At 35.0% G+C, this 21,068-nt stretch overlaps 1 protein-coding gene across 1 annotated transcript in view; it reads right to left on the bottom strand.

The window, feature by feature from the left end:
• The window catches only part of FSTL5 (follistatin like 5), a 928,941-nt gene that overhangs the window by 103,542 nt on the left and 804,331 nt on the right, over positions 1-21,068 (bottom strand). Inside the window, exons 11-12 of the mRNA XM_061384275.1 lie at positions 16,567-16,593; positions 5,726-5,844 (exon numbers count right to left, since the gene is read on the bottom strand). Of these exons, the coding sequence (XP_061240259.1) occupies positions 5,726-5,844; positions 16,567-16,593 (146 nt within the window). The remainder of the gene's footprint in view (positions 1-5,725; positions 5,845-16,566; positions 16,594-21,068) is intronic.

Raw genomic sequence — 21,068 nt, 5'->3', positions numbered from 1 at the left:
TTTTTGTGTGTGTGGGGGAGAAATGATTCCAAAATCCTCATTTGCTCTACTCACACTCAAGAGATTTATGTCCAAAAATCCAGAAGAACTAGATTTTTTTCTATATTAGCACTCTAACCTATCTTGGACTGAGCATCTGCACAGTATCTTTTGACTGTGATTCTGAATTAATAGATTCATGAGATCGATTGCATGTGTGTGTGCTAAGTCACTTTATTCATGTCCAGACTCTGTGAGACATGAACCTGCCTGGCTCCTCTGTCCATGGGATTCTCCAGTAAAAAAACTGGAGACAGTTGCATGCTCTCCTTCAGGGAATCTTCCTGACCCAGAAGTCGAACCTATATCTCTTATGTCACCTCCACTGGCAGGTAGATTCTTTACAGCTAGTGCCACCCGGGAAGCCCAGAGATTATGTTTACCCCGAAACAATTCAATGACCATTAATTTTATGAAACATTTTTCACAAACACGTTAAAAGAGGAATGGTGTTTGTGGGAATTGTAAAGTAAGGAGAAATAGAAGGTTGAGAAGAGAATAGATGTGTATAACTATAAACTCAGACAATGTATAAAGAATGAAGAGTCTAAGGCTATACCCAATGGAGTTTTCAATAAATGCACTTCATAAATGTTATTTGATTACCTGCCATGTGTAAGGCAGGTACTGAAGTACCTGTATTCCCAAGTACATTGGAAATAAAAATTTTAATCAAAGCCTTGACTGATGGAGATAGTGAGATGTGGTGGATTGTATTCTCTGTCAGCTAGGCTATGGCTAGGCTATGTTGCCCAGTTTTTAGGTCAACAACTAATCTGATAGAGAATGGATAAACAACAGAGTCTCACTGTATGACACAGGGAACTATATTCAGTATCCTGTGATAAACCATAATGGAAAAGAATACATATATATATATATATATATATATGTATAAGGGAATCACTTTGCTGTACAATAGAAACTGACATAATATTATAGATCAACTATACCTGAATAAAATAATAAAAAGAACTAGTCTGGTGTCTCTGTGAAAGTGTCATGGATGTGATTAACATTTAATTGTTGGCTCTAATATAGACCTAAGATAGATCATTCCCCCTATGATGTGGGTGGACCTCATCCAATCAGTTGAAGGCCTTCAGATTTAAGATTGAGGTTTCCCACAGAAGAAGAAAGCCTACCATATGGCTTCCACAAAGAAATATACTTGAGTTTCTAGTCTGGCTACAGATGTCAGACTCAAGACTCCAATACTGACTTGTATCAACAGTCTGCTGACTCAGTCTATGGCTTTTGGAGTCCATGATGAATATCAACTCATATTTGAATTTCCTGCTGCCTGGTCGGCCCTATAAATTTGACACACATACCACTCCACCAACCATTACCAGAGCCAGTTCCTTAAAATTAGAATATGGAGGCAAAGTTAGTGATGGAGAGATATAAATCCAGATCTAATATTAACTCTACTGGTTCTGTTTTTTTTTTTTTTCTGGAGAAAAATATTCTTTTGGCCTCAGTTCAGTTCAGTTCAGTTGCTCAGTCGTGTCTGGTTCTTTGTGACCGCATGAATCGCAGCATGCCAGGCCTCCCTGTCCATTACCAATTCCTGGAGTTTACTCAAACTCAGGTCCATCGAGTCGGTGATGCCATCCACTCATCTCTTCTTCTGTCGTCCCCTTCTCCTCCTGCCCCCAATCTCTCCCAGCATCAGGGTCTTTTCCAATGAGTCAACTCTTCGCATGAGGTGGCCAAAGTACTGGAGTTTCAGCTTTAGCATCATTCCTTCCAAAGAAATCCCAGGGCTGATCTCCTTCAGAATGGACTGGTTGGATCTCCTTGCAGTCCAAGGGACTCTCAAGAGTCTTCTCCAACACCACAGTTCAAAAGCATCAATTCTTCAGCACTCAGCTTTCTTCACAGTCCAACTCTCACATCCATACATGACCGCTGCAGTGATTTTGGAGCCCCCCAAAAATAAAGTCTGACACTGTTTCCCCATCATTTCCCATGAAGTGATGGGACCAGATGCCATGATCTTAGTTTTCTGAATGTTGAGCTTTAAGCCAACTTTTTCACTCTCCACTTTCACTGTCATCAAGAGGCTTTTGAGTTCCTCTTCACTTTCTGCCATAACGGTGGTGTCATCTGCATATCTTTGGTTATTGATATTTCTCCTGGCAATCTTGATTCCAGCTTGTGCTTCTTCCAGTCCAGCGTTTCTCATGATGTACTTTGCATATAAGTTAAATAAGCAAGGTGACAATGTACAGCCTTGATGTACTCCTTTTCCTATTTGGAACCAGTCTGTTGTTCCATGTCCAGTTCCTACTGTTGTTTCCTGATCTGCTTATAGGTTTCTCAAGAGGCAGGTCAGGTGGTCTGGTATTCCCATCTCTTTTGGCATAAGACCCAGAAATTTTCTCATGAAATTACTTTATAGTTAGACATGTAAATCTAGTAGAAAGTGGCACCAGATAGCTTTCATCCTCTAAAATTAACATCTTCTTGTGTTTAAGCAGAAAACAAAATAGATTCACACAAGAAGCAATTATTTAGTTTAGTATTTATTCTCAGAGCATAACACCATCAACTTTTCTTTTTTCTACTTCTGTATGCTTGTGTATCATGAAAATGTCTCTGTATACATATTCCAATTATTTAAACTCTTATCACATTAAGGAATAACAAAATAAAGCAATGTCAAATAAAAGTTTATCTACTCTAGCCTTTATTTCACATATATTGATTATAATAATTTCATAAGAAATTTCTCTTTTTTTGGTATAAGCAAAAAACCCTATATTCTGTATTTGAAAATTATAAACAGGATGTACTTTTAGCCAATTCTCCATTCTCCATATGATTCTTAGTGCTTTACCAAATATATTGGTTAGTTAAAATGTATTTGTATTTTAATTTCAATATTCAAATTTCAGGAATGTCATCTATTTAAACACACACTATTTGATAATTTCTCCTGAAAAATACAAATCTAATGTTTCCTACTCATTTTGCTTGCTTTTCCATTAGCATGTAGAAATTTTGTAAATGTTTGTTTTATATAAGGTAGGGACACTAACTTTCTGTCCTTATATCTTTTTGTTTCACAGTAGGCATTTCTAGAATTAATCCCATATGTACAATGACATATGTATCCCATATGTACAATGTAAGATTTACAGGGGCTATGATTTGAAAATTCTGAAGCCATTAATTAGTTTATATAATCAATTATCCCTGATTTGTCATTGGCGGTATATGCAGTGGATGTGGATTCTCAGGCTGAAGGATGTGAGCTAAGGTTGTCATCACTGATGTCTGGTTTCTATCACCTCTTCAATTTTTATCTTTCTTATAGAAAAATATACATTGTGTGTGTGTGTGTGTGTGTGTGTGTGTGTGTGTTATTTATAGGTGCCTCAGAAGTTAAAGAATGTACCTGCAATGCAGGAGACCTGGGTTCAATCCCTGGGTTGGGAACATACCCTAGAGATGGAAATGGTAACAGAGGAGCCTGGTGGGCTACAGTCCATGGGTTGCAAAGAGTAGGACATGACCGAGCAACTAACATTTCACTTTCATTATTTCATGCACACACTTATATACATACAGAGAGAGATACACAAAATTCTATATGCTTTCTACTTCAGGTGTTTTAGAAGGAAGTCTAAATATCCAGAAAGGCTTAAAAAAGAGACATTCAGTTAAATAAACTTAACATCCCTATTGTCCAGATGTGTCACAAAATTATAAAAACAATTTTTCCTTGCTTTTTTCAGCTTTAGATTCCAAATAGTTAGCTACAACTGCTAATTCTATAGGAATCTGAGAGAAACACTCCTCTGTAAAATGATTTTGTTTGGATTTAAATTATCATTTGGATGCCAAGTTTCTGATATCTGTCTGTTAAATCAGACTTATCATTCATACTGTTTTTTAAAATAGCTTTTATTGGAGTACAGTTGATTGATAATGTTATGTTTGTTTCTGCTGTACAGTTGTATATATGCATATATATACATATGTGTATATGTGTATATATACATATGTGTGTATATATATATATATACAGACACACACATACGTACACTGTTTTAGATTCTTTTCCCATATAGATCATTACAGAGAATAGAGTTCCCTGTGCTATACAGTAGGTTCTTCTTACATGTTTTTATAAAATTATAAATGTGCTATAAAATTGACTGAATTGTTTTCTCAAAAACAAATATTTAGTATTTTTATATGTGTTTATTTACATAAACGCACAACTTATTCAAAATGCATTTAGTCAGTATTGATTTGATGTGATTATAAAACTAAAGTGCATTTTCAATTTCAAATGTTTTCATACTTGTTAAACTATTGATTAACACAAATGGTGATGATTCTATTTATTAATTTAGCCTATAAATGAAATATTTTTAAATCAAAAAGTAGTTTTATTTGTTTTAAATATTCATACACATACTGGGTTAAATTATTTGCTTTCTTTAAAATAGGAAACATTAGGTCATTTTGTCCTATAGTGTCTGAAGAGGTGCTGGCCTAACATCTCATTGTCAAATAATTTTTCCTTTTCATCCTAGGATATGGCTTTAAGGTGCAAACCATTGTTTCCATAAATTAACATATGGCAACACTGGCTACTAGTAGATTGGAAACAGGAGTTGAAAGTAAAGTATCTAAACCAGGGCATTAATATATATTTTGCTCACATCTTGAGACCATGTGAACCTTAAAATAGGGGTTCAAGAGAAGGTTGCATTCTGAGGTGCACCAATATTTTATTTTTGGGTGACTGAACACATAGGTAATGCAGGTACCTTCAGTATTACATATTTTGGTGTACAAACATATATTTATGTGGAGATATATATATATATATATCTCCATGGGACTTCAGTGGTAAAGAATCTGCCTACCAAGCAGGGGTTGCAGGTTTGATCCCTGGGTCAGAAAGATCCCCTAGAGAAGGAAATGGCAACCCACTCCAATATTCTTATCTGGGAAATTCCATGGACAGAAGAGCCTGATGGGCTACAGTCCATGGGGTAGCAAAAGAGTTCGACTTGACTTAGCAACTAAGCAATAACAACAGAATATGCCATAGTATAAACATAATTTCTTATTACCTTGTACAAAAGTATATTCCCTAATATGTAAAATCAATGCCTATTTAGTCAGATATTCTTTTATTTTCTGAATGCTGTGTCAAAATTTTACACAAAACATTTGTTTCTGTGAAAGGTAAGGTACAGATGGATATCAATAAATAAAGGAATTGATGTTTTTCCATCTAAATCTAAGTCATTCATTCCATTGTGAGCTCATGAAAAATAAGAAAAACTAAAGGGAATTCACATTTATAAAGCAGCTAATATACCCCTAATTTCATTGGATTATTTACAGTTTATTTTCTTTTACTGTGTAACCATTGCCCGTCAAAATGAAAGACATTGTAAATTAAAGAGGCAGCATGTTCATTTTTGGTATTCAACTTTAGTGCTTTAATTTTGATTACAAACAAGCAATTAAGAATACACAATATATTATTTTCCTCTTCAAATATAAAACCTGAATAGAATAACAAGTAATATCATAGCTTTAATATGGTCTTCCCCTAATGTCTCATATATGTATAGATTTCATTGTATTTCCAAAATACAATTCTACTTAAAATTGCTGCATAAAACTATAAAGGAATTTTTTAAACACTTGCCTGAAATCCAAGGAGCTTTTCACTCGGCTTAATGTGCCTCTGAAATTCACATTCTATGGGTTGTATCACTTTGATTCCATCTTCATAAAAAACATAGAACATGTTCCCAATTCCCAGACCTTAGAAATAAAAACACATTCAAAAGTTCAAAATAAAATTACCAGAAACCTTTACGAACAAAACTCAGTGTCTGTCATATTGCTGGTGGGAGATCAATTTGTGAAGTCATGTAATGTTAATAAAGCAAACCATGTGAGACCTTTACCAAATGTCCAAGTAAATCTGTGATTTTATGCAGAAATTCCACTTCTTCTCCCTAATCTGTACATCAGTGCTTTTTTTGTAAGTCAACAAAAGTTTCAGATATTTTACACTAATTATAAATAGAAATTGTGAACCCTTGGATTCACAGATTATTTCTGCTACCTTCCCACTTAATTTAGGTGTTCATTAAGATATAAAAGTTTGTTCTGAAGAATCATGTTTATCCAATGTCTTATTCGAGTTCCCTAGGGAAAATAAACTGTCATCCTTTGCAGGAATTTAGAAACAAATTCTTTTTGTTCTAGAAACAGAAAGACCAAGTCCTCTAGATTTTGGAGAATATGTATTGAATATTTTCCAAAAATAATATTTGTAAATGTAATCCCACTAGAGGTCTTACATGTCAGTTTTCATAATGATAAATTTTGGGGGTTGTTTCTCCACTTTAAAACTTGAATTAATATAAAGTCTTGCAAAAATCTCATTTAAATCATACTATTAATTTTTTTCACACTGCAGGTTTGGGTTTGTGACATCTTAGAAATCCACCTCACTTGCATTATAAACCCACTCCTTGTGGGGGCAGGATGCTACAGAACAGACACCTGAAATGCCCATGGGGATTAATGGAGGCCTGCACCTGGGGACTTGTCACCTCTGACTGCACACCTCTACTCTTGGTTTCCTCTGCTTCTGCCTTGTTCTGGACATGTTCCAACATGTCCAGACTAAGAGCATGTAGACCTTCCTTTCCTGATCCTCTCCTGATTACCTCATCCAGGTATACCAGTTTGCAAACCATATTTATTCAGTTTAATTCTACCACACATAATCCAGTGAGAGCATATGCCCTTTAATAGTTAAGCAATTATATTGAAATCTTGGTAGTTTGAAAATCCAAATTGCTTAAAATGTTTAACATCTGAAAACATTTTTAATTTTTATTTCGATTGACAATACTTACAAAGTTTATGAAATCAAGACTGAGGATCACAAGTATTTGATTTGCAAAACAATAAAATAATTTAACTTAAGCTGTATTTTCTTTTATTAAATATGTTTCTATCTAATTTAAAATGTCACCAGTTCTGCCTATTTGATCTGTGCCCATCTATTCCTATGATTAAGAGGAAAATGTATTCAATCAGAATTATAACTTTATTGGTATTTATAAATAATGAGTCTGAGTGAACTCCAGGAGTTGGTGATGGACAGGGAGGCCTGGCGTGCTGCGATTCATGGGGTCACAAAGAGTCGGACACGACTGAGCGACTGAACTGAACTGAACTGATACATAATGAAATTATTTCTAACTAATAATGCATACCCATTTTAAGATTTTGATAAATCTTACTGTTTTAGAAATATTTTACCATTCTTATATTTTAATACATGTTATCTTTATCAGTTAATTGTGCATTTTAATTCCAGAATGCACAATGTTACAATGAGATGTTCCTGAACAGTAGCAGAAGTGGCAAGGACTAAATTTAAGTTGTTTTTCATGAAATAAAATTTAAGACTTGTCAGCTGTTATCCATAATTACAGCTCTGCATACAGAAACATCAATTCTATACCCAAAGGTATACAAAACTCAGTTTTTATGCAAAAAAAAAATTTATAACAATAAGCTTTTGTATAAACATGGATAGATGGTTGATGTTTGCTACCTCTTAGTGACTTGCAAATTAACATGACTCAGTGCTGAAACTTAGGAGCACAAGCAAGCTGTGATGTGGTGTCTGATTTTCACTTGTGTCAGTTACTTTGTTTGATGATGATTACAAAGCACATAACATTTTTTAAAGAACTTGACGCTACCCTCCTTCAGCTGCTGCACGATTCTGCTCCACGGTCAGCAATTTGAATGTGTTTGAATATTACAACTACTCCAAGTCCAGACTGTTTGCAAAGTTTCTTGAAGCATCTTCTGTCCTTTCTCCTATGGATGCTTTCAATATTATATATATATATATATATATATATATATATTTACTATATTCTGTGCATAGTGCAGTCAGTGAGATTTCACTGTACTTTTGCACAGATTAAATTTCTGGGAGTTATTTTCCTCTGAAAACCTGGTTAATCCATCCAAATCACTTTCAACACTGAAAAGTGTGTTTTCTTACTTTTAAAAATATAAGTTACACATCAGCATTTTTACAGAGTATAAACTACTTTCCAAGTTACAAGTTATTGAGAAATACAGATAACTTTAAGCAAGGTGCATTTTACTGTTTTTAGTAGGAATATAACCCCTTAGTGCTTATGAAATAGTAGTGCCAACAAAATATCATGTACAAATATGTTAAAATGATAATATAAAAGAACTAGGTATCAGTCACTCTGCTAGGAAATAAAACTTTATCCTCGGAGCTGTTGATGAATTCCTCTCTTCTCCACCTAAACAAGGTTTATCTTGCCATTTATTTTCTTGCTAGACATATCTTATTCATCAATTATCCTTTAGATTTTAGCAGAAGAGTTTATAACCTGAGTATATGATGATGTATCATTCTAAATTTGCTACTATAATATTATAATTTATTTTGAATATGCTTCTGCTGCTGCTGCTGCTGCTGCTAAGTCGCTTCAGTCGTGTCCGACTCTGTGCGACCCCATAGACGGCAGCCCACCAGGCTCCCCCATCCCAGGGATTCTCCAGGCAAGAACACTGGAGTGGGTTGTCATTTCCTTCTCCAATGCATGAAAGTGAAAAGGGAAAGTGAAGTTGCTCAGTCATGTCCGACTCTTCGTGACCCCATGGACTGCAGCCTAGCAGGCTCCGCCATCAATGGGATTTTCCAGGCAAGAGTTCTGGAGTAGGGTGCCATCACCTTCTCCGTCTAAATTTGCTAGTATAATATTATAATTTATTTTGAATATGCTGCTGCTACTGCTAAGTCGCTTCAGTCTTGTCCGACTCTGTGTGACCCCATAGACAGCAGCCCACCAGGCTCCCCCATCCTAGGGATTCTCCAGGCAAGAACACTGGAGTGGGTTGTCATTTCCTTCTCCAATGCATGAAAGTGAAAAGTGAAAGTCAAGTCGCTCAGTCATGTCTGACTCTAGCGACCCCATGGACTGCAGCCTACCAGGCTCCTCTGTCCATGTGATTTTTCAGGCAAGAGTACTGGAGTGGGGTGCCATTACCTGCTCCTAATATGCTACGTACAGAATAATACAAATTACCTGATGCTGAGGATCTTGGTGATTGAAGACACATGTTGATTTTTACATTCTGCTATCTGCTAAGTCACTTCAGTTGTGTTCGACTCTGTGCGACCCCATAGACGGCAGCCCACCAGGCTCCCCCATCCCTGGGATTCTCCAGGCAAGAACACTGGAGTGGGTTGCCATTTCCTTCTCCAATGCATGAAAGTGAAAAGGGAAAGTGAAGTCGCTCAGTCGTGTCTAGGGGTATTCATTAGCTTTATTTGTATAAGAAGCAATAATGTACCGGTTAGGGGAAGCACACTGAAACCGCCCACACTGGCCAGGCACCATAGTAACCATTTTCATGAGTTGTTTTACAACAGGAGGCCCTGCTAAGGAACACAGAACTAATAAGCCACCACCAATTGGAAGAGTTTGGAAAAGGTCAAAAGGAGACACCACATGTCTGACCACCTCCCAGAATCCTTCTCTCTGGCATCCATCTTGGTTGAACAAGGCATGCACCACCAGGAAGGACTCTGAGTCAGAATGATTGGCCAAAGACAACCCGGAAACTAATCCCATTACCATAAAACCTGAGACTGCGAGCCACGTGGCAGAGCAGCTCTCCTGGGTTCTCTTACCCTACTGCTCTCCACCCGGGTGCCCTTTCCCAATAAAATCTCTTGCTTTGTCAGCATATGTGTCTCCGCGGACAATTCATTTCTGAGTGTTAGACAAGAGCCCAGTTTGGGGCCCTGGAAAGGGTCCCCCTTCCTAAAACATACCTGTGTATATTCAGTATAACTATGTCATATAACATATTTCCACATTCTAACTGTTTAAAAGTGTTTTTTTTTTGTTTGTTTGTTTGTTTTTTTGGTATGAGAGACTGTTAGCAGAGATAAATCCCATTCTCGATTCAGATAGCTCAGAGGTAAACCATAGCTATAGAACTTTCTGTTATATCGTGGGGAAGTTATTTACTATGTAACTTCTGTGTTGTAATTGTAACAAGTAAGATGGAGAAAGGAAAACATGTAGCCGAGTGACTTGAACTCTTACTATGAGCTCAAGAAATGTTGAATTGTCCCTATTTTTATGATTGACATTATCTCTTTGAAACATCATTGGGGGGAAATGGTGAAATGGCATCTAACCAAATGTACTTACTGTCCTCATGTTTTCCTCAAATCTATACTGTGAGATATACTACTAGTACATTTCAGCTTTTTATGAGGTTGAATTCTATGAATATATGAGCCTCCTGAAAGAACAACCTGATTTTCTAGTAGAGCAGTTGATCTTTGCAGGGGGGTCTGCAAATTCAAGCTATTTTCATAATAATGCTAAGATGTCATTTGCATTTTTCTCTTTCATTTTCTGTAGAGTGTAGCTCTTGACAGTTTACAGGACATGTGGTGCTATGATGATATCACAACAGTTCAATGCAGAAGCAGATATAGGAATTCTATGTTTTTATTCAGCCAGATTTTTTTTAACTGCAGTGTTCAATAGTGAGCCTTTTCAATTTTTAAATATCACTTTACAAATAATATGCTATTTATGGCTACATATTTGAATTTTGCTTTAATTTCTAATATGGTAATTAAAGTGGATAGAAATAACCTACATAAACAAAAGCTCTTTGGGTTGTCAATAATTTTGAAAAGTATAAAAGATTTCTGAGTCCCAAAAAGTCTGACCGTGAGTTTCAGTTACAATTTTTTCCTCATTGATGTATTGCAGTTTACTACAAAAGTTCTTGATGTAAGTAAAAGCTTTACAACTGTAGTCATTATAAAGTTTAGGAATATGTGCTGTTTTGTCTTTTTTCAGCACTTGGTGAAGACAGACATAAGTACTTTGTCTTTTTCAGGTCGATAGTTAATCTAACAAGGTATAGTAGCTCAAAAAACTGATCTATAATTTGTTTTTTCCTTGTGAGATTTGTCTCTGCTTTGTTTTTCTTTCTATACAGAAAGGACATACACAAGAAGAGAAGTATTTCCCAGAGGATTTTTTGATCAATACTGTACTTTTAAATATATGAGAGGGACTGAGGAAAAAAATGGATGTAATTTACATCCTTGTATCAATCCTTTGAGGACTGCTACACAAGAATAATAGGGCAGTATGATAATATAGTTACATTATGTGTTACATATAACACTATATTCCATAAATTATAACAAAATAATGGTTATTTGTGATTATTGGATGAATATTTGTCAATAGTAAAACTATTTTGTGGTGTTTGCCTTCCTCTGGTGTAAATTGCCATTACTTTAGCATTTAATTTATGGTCAATAGCAAATTATAATCCTACAATGCAGTGAGTTGGTAACCAATCAAAGGTCATTTAGTAAATTTTGTGTTAAAGAAAGTCCTTCATAGATTGATATTATATTATTCTCTTCCTTTTCATCTAATTCTAAAGTTATTTTTAATAAAGAAGAAAACAGGCATAAATAGATGGTCTGCATCATATTTCTCACTTTGACTAACCCAGCAGGGATGAATTTTCAGTTTATGAATATTCCCATTTTTGGTACTCAGTCTTTGGAGCTAAAATCCTTTTCACACACATAGTAACACCAAACCATCACACCTCAGTGAGATATTTATGTTTTGTTCAATTGAAATAAGAGTAACTTCCTCTTTCAATCTTTTAGATTTTTGGAGAGTAATTGTGTTAAACTTATTAGGCACTATTAATTCAGGAAGTAGACACTATCTGAACATTATATATTATTGGTCAGAATGATATTATCCAAAGCTAGTCTTAAGTCAGAATTCAATTCCCTGAACTTTCAAAGATATGCTGAAACATTTGAATGCAAATCTGCATGATTGATTTCACATTCAATTATTAAGATAGCAAAGATTATATCATAATAGAGCATTTGTTTGCTATGTAGTTAATATTAGGAGAAATCATACATAATTATGTATATGTTCACGTGTTTGTGTATATACATATATTTGTTGTTGTTGTTCAGTCACTAAGTCGTGTCTGACTCTGAGACCTCATAGACTGTAGTATACCAGGTTTTTCTGTCCTCCACTATCTTTATAGCATTGAACTTTATTTTCACTGGGTTTTCCTAATAGTTCAGTTGGTAAAGAATCCACCTGCAATGCAGGAGACCCCAGTTCACTTCCTGAGTTGGGAAGATCCCCTGGAGAAGGGAATGGCTACTGACTCCAGTATTCTGATCTGGAGAAGTCCATGGACTGTATGGTTCTTGGAGTTGCAAAGAGTCAGACACAACAGAGTGACTTTCACTAATTTTCACCACCAGACATGTCCACAGCTGAGCATCATTGCTGCTTTGGCCTAGCTGCTCATTCTTTCTGGAGCTATTAGTAATTGCCTTCTGCTCTTCCCCAGCAGCATGTGGGGCACCTTCCAACCTGGGAGATCATCTTCTGGCATCATCTTTTTGCCTTTATATGCTGTTCATAGGGTTCTCCAGGCAAGAATCCTGGAGTGGATTGCCATTCCTTCTCCAGTGAACCACATTTTGTCAGAAGTTTTCACTATGACCCATCCATCTTGGGTGGCCCTGTATGGCATGGCTCATAGCTTCTTTGAGTTACACAAGCTCCTTCTCCATGACAAGGCTGTGCTCTATGAAGGAGTTATACAAATATGCATACACATATATGTGGATGTGTATATGCACATATATCTGCAAATGGTTATCTTGTCAGATTCCTTTTTTGATCTGAAAACAGTTTTATGAGATAAAATGCTAAAACATTGACATTTGTTTTTAACAGAGAAGATATGGAACTTGCAAATGAAGATATTAACAGCTTAATCACTCTGGCATTGGCATCACGAACAGACAGTAGAAGATGTTGTCTCTCCCTCATCCAATGATATGATACTCTAAGTCTCCTGAATTTAAAAGACTTACCTTCTGAAAGCTCTCTTTTTTCATTTTAAATATTTCACCAATATTGTTGTGAGACAGTAATTTGGTCCTGAGAACCTTACCAATATTTTGCTATAAAAATAATTATACAGTAGCTCATTAAGTTCGTGTGAACTCTTCTGTGTTTCCCATGCTCCCCTGTAGCATAGTAGTCTGGACAATGAAATGTGACAAATCTGAGGTTGAAGGAGTTAAGAGAGGGCCTGATGCCTATTATTCTTTTTTTTCCCACTTTGGTGACATTATAGGTCACAAAGCTAGTCAGATAATAATGTAACACATGAACTTTTTTGCATGATTTCACTGTGATTTTCTAATTGTACTTTGTGCTGGTTGGTGTTAATTGCCCAACTAATATAGTAATTTATTTGAATAATTCCTATAACATATATATGTATGAAGAGATTCATAAATATTTACAAAGATAATTTTAAAATAATATATATACATTTGCTTTCAGATCACTAGATGTCACATCAAGCCAGTATTTTCCAAAGTAATTTCAGTTCCATATTGATCCTATAGATATTCAGCAAAATGATCTTATTTACAATAAATTTAAAAAATGCTATATTATATAACAAACCATCTGACATCTCTCCTTAGAGTTTGAAATTAGTATATCTAAAAGTTCGACCTAATCCTACAGTGAATAAAATGGTTTAAATTCCTTTAATTCAGTGCTTATAAAAACCCTTATTATCATTACATGATAAAGCATATACCAAACTGTTGTCTACTTAAACAAATATTAGGAAATACATTATTAGATTATAAGACCATAAAAATATTGCAAAAGAGACCCAATCATGCTGAATATTTTAATGTATACTTTGAGATCATTTATGCAGTGAAATTAGTTGACAATGAGTTAATCTTCTATTTCACAAGATTAAAAATTTCATTAGAGCAGATACTAGATCTTATCTTTACAAATGCTTTCAAAGTGCCCTACATTTAGTTGTCTCTTTAAAATATTTGTAAATAAATGAGTGATATATTTTCTTCCTTTTAAAATGTTTTTCTACATTCCCACAAAAAAAAAAGTTTGCCTTTAAGTCATATGACATTATAGAGGAATTATCATTTTGAAATCTCTTTCACTTATTATTTATCTTAAAATGCTTGGAATTCTTCAATGTTCTCTCTGAAAGCATTTTTTCATGGTAATAGTGAAAATATGAGTATACAATCAGAAAGCACTGCTAGAGTGAAAATAAAAATGGATCTCAGAAATATGTATTTTTTGTTAGTTATTATTCTATCCTTAAAAAATACAGGTGGAAATTTACTTTGGATGCTTCTTTTGTTATTTTAATTATTTATATGAAATAGTTGTACACGTTTGTGGTTTAATGATTCCTCAATTTGGTCTATTATGCCTGGCAACCATTATTATTATTACATGCAATCATTTTCAACTGTAATGCCTTACTGATAACTGTGGCATTATAAATATAATTTACAGATTCCTGGAATCTGAGTCAAACTATTATTTTCTCAAATATATTATTTTAAATTTTATTTCAGAAAACAGTAAAGTATTCTGATGATAACAGTACATAGAAAAAAGGATTTAAAAAATTTCCTAAAATATTTCTTGTATATGCTTTAAAATTATCTACAAAATATATTAAATAGCTATGATTTCTCAAGCACATATTCTGGGTCAAACATCATAAAGAGTAAGCATATCACTGACTGATGGAGAGTACTTATTGAAAGCATATAGTTTCAAAGATTAACAGAAGAAAAACTTAAAAAGATAAGAATGTTTTCATATAATGAATCTCAGGATGATTTTAATTAATCTGGAGGTCTCCTGTATTTTTAAAGGACACCTGAATAATATTATACTATTATTACATACTAATGATTATTATAAAGTACTAATGTTAATGACATCAATTCAAGTTATAAAAAAGAGTTGTTTTAGCTATTTTAAAGAGATTTACATATCACAAATTTGCAAGGAGGGTGCCAAACTATATTTCAAGCATTGTTTTAAAATATTCTGGCTCAGAGAGGTAAAATGACTCATTCTAATTTCCACAGCAATTAGTGATCAAGCTAAACCTGTGGTACATGATCTCTGAATATTTGGGTTTTATTCCTTCCCTTTATAATGATTAAATAAAATCCATTTTTATAATACCCAGAGAAATATTTGTCTGGTCTCAAGAAATAAGAGAGTCTAAAGAAGCATCTAACATATATGTTAATCATGTCATAATAATATCCGTTTCAGTAATGATTGAATTTGTACATTCAAATGTGAAATATCCAAGTGGAATAAAATGAGAAGGTAAAATTACTCCAATAGCTCTTTAGTAAACTGGAGTTTAGGGCCTTTACAGAAGATTTGAGGAGAAAGAAATACCAAGGGAGAAAAAAAAATGTGTTATGCTCATCTTTGAGAATAAAATTGAGACGGCTAAATTTCAGAATTTATTAACCCTTCTGAGGCATGGTCCTCCAGGTGGCTGTGACTCCAATTCATATAAGAGTCTACAATAGGAAACAAAGAAGTTTTTCTACAATGGTTTGTGTAGGCAATTACTTTGATAATTGCCTTCCAAGAGTGTAATGATGACTTATCCACACTTTTCTCCTAAGAATTTAAGTAATGCACTCGGGATATTTAAATTCTGGGTAAACACTGCCACTTGGCTTTTGTGGCTAATTAAGAAAAACTAGCACAATTGAGTGCAAACTATAATTTAAAAAGTTGATAAAACAACCTTGTTGAGAACTAACAACTATCCTTACTTCTGAGATGACGAATTTGTGAAATAAAGAGACTCTAGTTTACATACTGGTACAGACTGGATTTGAATCCAGTTACTTAAATTTATATCCCATTTTTTCCCCCTTTTTTTTAAAGATTATTTTTGATGCAGATTGTTTCAAATCTTTATTGAGTTTTTTTTTTTTTTTTTTTAACCAATATTGCTTCTTTGTGTTTTTGTCTTGGGTTTCTGATCACAGGGTTTGTGGGATCACATGCCCCTACCCAGAGATTGAACCTACAACCCCTGCATTGGAAGGTTAATTCTTAACTACTAGACTGTCAAGGAAGTTGCAATAACCTGTTTTCTTCATTTATTATATTCCATTCATAAGGTAATAGTTTTCTAATTTTTTCTTTTCTAATCTAAATCAGGGCTTAATATATAAATTATGTTTAACCAAGTTTGCTTTCATTTATTTGACTAATTTTAATTCTATACTCTTAAAGAGCATTTCCATATATTGTAACATAACCTCCTGATTATATATCAATAATAAATCAAGCTGATGAGGATCTATAAATATTTTAAATGGTAGCCATTTAGAGAATAATACTGGTTTACACTCAAATAAAATTTTAATGAAAATAGAAATGAATAAGGCAATTATTAGAACTGATAGTAAAAAATATATCAAGTAAGCAAAATAATCACAACAATATAAAAAATAATGGAACTTAGTACCTTCTTCTCTCCATAATATGTTAGCTACTGCAGCATGTTTGAAAGAAAAAGGAGAAAAAGAAAAATGAGTAAAGTGAGAATCAATTACATAGTAATAAAAATAACTATCAAAGAGGTCACAATCTCTAAGATAGAACATGCATTTAAGAATAGTGAAGGTGAATTCAACAATCTACTCTAACAAAACATTAAAATGCTGGGAGTATGATAATGTTTGGCTTGTGTCTTGATAGCCAATTCTTCTTTACAGTAGAGATTATGTTAATAAACAACAAAAAATTATGCATCACTGAAAACATTGGGATATTTAAGCTAATTTTGTTAAAATATATCTTTAAAACATACATAGTAGTTAAAACTATTCATTTATTTGAGGTAATACTTGAAAGTTAATAATTGAAGCAGTTATAATTTTAAAATTCTTAATAATCATAAGTAGTACTTCAACATGGTATGCAATGAATGACAAAATGAAAAACGCAATCACAGAAAACTAACCAAACTGATCACATGGACCACAACCTTGTCTAATGCAATGAAACTATGAGCCATGCCATGTGGGGCCACCTAAGATGGACGGGTCATGGTGGAGAATTCTGACAAAACATGGTCCACTGGAGAAGGGAATGGCAAACCACTTCAGTATTCTTGCCTTGAGAACCCCATGAACAGTATGAAAAGGGAAAAAGATAGGACACTGAAAGATCAGCTCCCCAGGTCTGTAGGTGCCCAATATACTACTGGAGAATAGTGGAGAAATAACTCCAGAAAGGATGAAGAGATGGAGCCAAAGTAAAAACAGCACCCAGTTGTGGATGTAACTGTTGATGGAAGTAAAGTCTGATGCTATAAAAAGCAATATTGCATAGGAACCTGGAATGTTAGGTCCATGAGTCAAGCAAAATAGAAATGGTCAAATAGGAGATGGCCGAGAGTGAACATCATTAGGAATCAGTGAACTAAAAAGGACTGGAATGGGTGAATCTAACTCATATGACCATGTTATCTACTACTGTAGGTAAGAATCCCTTAGATGAAATGGAGTAGCCATCATAGTCAATGAAAGATTCCAAAATGCAGTACTTGGATGCAGTCTCAAAAACGACAGAATGATCTCTGTTTATTTCCAAGGCAAACCATTCAATATCACAGAAATCCAAGTCTATGCCCTGACCAGTAATGCTGAAGACGTTGAAGTTAAATGGTTCCCTGAAGACCTACAAACTTCAAGAACTAACACCCAAAAAAGATGTCCTTTTCATTATAGGAGAATGGAATGCAAAAGTAGGATGCCTAGAGATACCTGGAGTGACTGGCAAATTTGGCCTTGGAGTACAAAACAAACCAGGTCAAAGGCTAACAGTTTTTCCAAGAGAATGCACTGATCATAGCAAACACCCTCGTCCAACAACACAGGAGACAGCTCTACACATGGACACCACCAGATGGTCAATACTGAAATCAGATTGATTATATTCTTTGTAGCCAAAGATGGAGAAGATCTACACAGTCAGCAAAAACAAGACCAGGAACTGACTGTGACTCAGATCATGAACTCTTTATTGGCAAATTCAGACTTATATTGAAAGTAGGGAAAACCACTACGTCATTCAGATATGACCTAAGTCAAATCCCCTATGATTATACAGTGGAAGTGACAAAAAGATTCTGTCTGATAGACAGAGTGACTGAAGAATTATGGAAGGAGGTTCACGACAGTTTACAGGAGGCAGTGATAAATACAATCTTGACCCAGAGGGATGGTATGGGGAGGGAGGTGGGAGGGGGGTTCAGGATGGGAAACACGTGTACACCTGTGGCTGACGCATGTTGATGTATGGCAAAACCAATACAATATTGTAAAGTAAAAATAAATAAATAAATGAAAAAAAAAATCTCCAAGAAAAAGAAATGCAAAAAGGCTAAATGGTCGTCTGAGGAGGCCTTACAAACAGCTGAGGAAAGAAGAGAAGTGAAAGGCAAAGGAGAAAAGTAAAGATATATCCATTTGAATGCAGAGTTCCAAAGAATAGCAAGGAGAGATAAGAAAGCCTTCCTCACTGATCAATGCAAAGAAATAGAGTAAAACAATAGAATGGGAAAGACTAGAGATCTCTTCAAGAAAATTATGGATACCAAGGGAACATTTCATGCAAAGATGGGCACAATAAAGAACAGAATTGGTATGTGCCTAAAAGAAGCAGGAGACATTAAGGTGAGGTGGTAAGAATACACAGTAGAACTATACAAAAAGAACTTCATGACCCAGATAACCACTATGGTGTGATCATTCATGTAGAGCCAGACATCCTGGAATGTGAAGTCAAGTGTTTCTTAGGAAGGATCACTATGAACAAAGCTAGTGGAGGTGATGGAATTCCAGTTGAGCTATTTCGAATCCTAAAAGACGGTGCAGTGAAAGTGCTGTACTCAATATGCCAGCAAATTTGCAAAATTGAGCAGTGGCCACAGGACTGGAAAGGGTCAGTTTTCATTCCAATCCCAAAAAAGGCAACACCAAAGAATGTTCAAAATACCACACAATTGCACTCACATGCTAACAAAGTAATGCTCAAAATTCTCCAAGCCAGGCTTCAACAGTATGCGAACCATGAACAAATGTTCAAGCTGGTTTTAGAAAAGGGAGAGGAACCAGAGATCAAATTGCCAACATCTGTTGGATCATCGAAAAAGCATGAGAGTTGCAGAAAAATATCTATTTCTCTTTATTGATTATGCCAAAGACTTTCACTCTGTGGATCACAACAAACTGTGAAAAATTCTTCAAGAGATGGGAATACCAGACCATCTGATCTGCCTACTGAGAAATATATCAGCAGGTCAAGAAGCAATAGTTAGAACTGGACATGAAACAGCAGACTGGTTCCAAATAGGGAAAGGAGTATGTCAAGGCTGTATATTGTCACCCTGTTTATTTATCTTGTATGTAAAATGCATCATGCAAAATGTTGGGCTGGATGAAGCACAAGCTGGAATCAAGATTTCTGGGAGAAATAGCAATAACTTCAGATATGCAGAAGACACCACCCTTATGTCAGAAAGAGAAGAAGAACTAAAGAGCTCTTGATGAAAGTGAAAGAGAAGAGTGAAAAAGATGTCTTAAAACTCAACATTCAGAAAACTAAATCATGGCATTCAGTCCCATCATGTCATGGCAAATAGATGGTGAAACAATAGATGGAAATTGTGAGAGACTTTATTTTTGGGGGCACAATAAATGTTCCTTTACTTTATTTTTCTCCAAAATCACTGCAGATGGTGACTTCAGCCAGGAAATTAAAAGATGCTTGCTCCTTAGAAGAAAAGCTATGACCAACCTAGACAGCATATTAAAAAGCAGAGACATTACTTTGCCAATGAAGGTCTGTCTAGTCAAAGCTATGATTTTTCCAGTAGTTATGTATAGATGTGAGTGTTGAACCTTAAAGAAAGCTGAGCACCAAAGAATTGATGCTTTTGAACTGTGTGTTGGAGCAGACTCTTGAGAGTCCCTTGAACAGCAAGAAGATCCAACCAGTCCGTTCTAAAGGAAATCAGTCCTGAAATTTCATTGGAAGAACTGATGCCGAAACTCCAATACTTTGGCCACCTGATGAGAAGAACTGACTCATTGGAAAATACCTTGATGCTGGGAAAGACTGAAGGCAGGAGGAGAAGGGAATGACAGGGGGTGAGATGGTTGGATGGCATCCCCAACTCTATGGACATGTGTTTGTGCAAGCTCCAAGAGTTAGACATGGACAGGAAAACCTGTCGTTCTTCAGTCCATGGGGTCGCAAAGAGTCGGACAGGACTGAGTGATGAACTTAACTGAAAATGCAATAAGCCTAAATATATCTTGTTAATTTCAATGCATAATGCTAAGTCACCTCAGTCGTGTCCAACTCTATGCGACCCCATAGATGGCAGCCCACCAGGCTCCCCCATCCCTGGGATTCTCCAGGCAAGAACACTGGAGTGGCTTGCCATTTCCTTCTCCAATCAATGCATAATAAACAGTTCTTATTAAATTATTCCTGTACAATAGGCCTATTAACTATTGTGTAGGAACTAACTAAATAAATGGAAAGTTAAAATATTAAGGCAGGTATGAAAGTAAATATCAACTAAAAATATTCTCAGCAAAATGCCTGCCTCTCTTACTAATTCAAATTTATTCAATTGTATATAATTTCATTTTTTGAAATATACTTGATTTAGATTTATAAAAGTTTTGGGCATACATATACACTTTTAAAGCAAAACAATATTAGTGAAAAGGAAATGAAACTAAAGGCAAAGCTCATACACATCTGATTACTCTGTGCACATTTTAATGATATTAAACATAATTGCTCTTGGAAAAACTAAACCCTGACCGTCAGTGTCATAGAGCGAAAACTGGATTCCAGTGCTCCTTGCTGGAGGCTTGAGGACCATGTCATGTATGTTTTAGTACCTATTATATTTTTTAAATTAATTTTCATAGAGTAAGCATTTTT

This window comes from Bos javanicus, chromosome 17 (genome assembly GCF_032452875.1).
Source record: "Bos javanicus breed banteng chromosome 17, ARS-OSU_banteng_1.0, whole genome shotgun sequence".
NCBI classification, from domain to species: Eukaryota; Metazoa; Chordata; class Mammalia; order Artiodactyla; family Bovidae; genus Bos; species Bos javanicus.
Note: the sequence above shows the minus strand (reverse complement) of the source record. Positions and strands in the feature narration are given on the sequence as shown.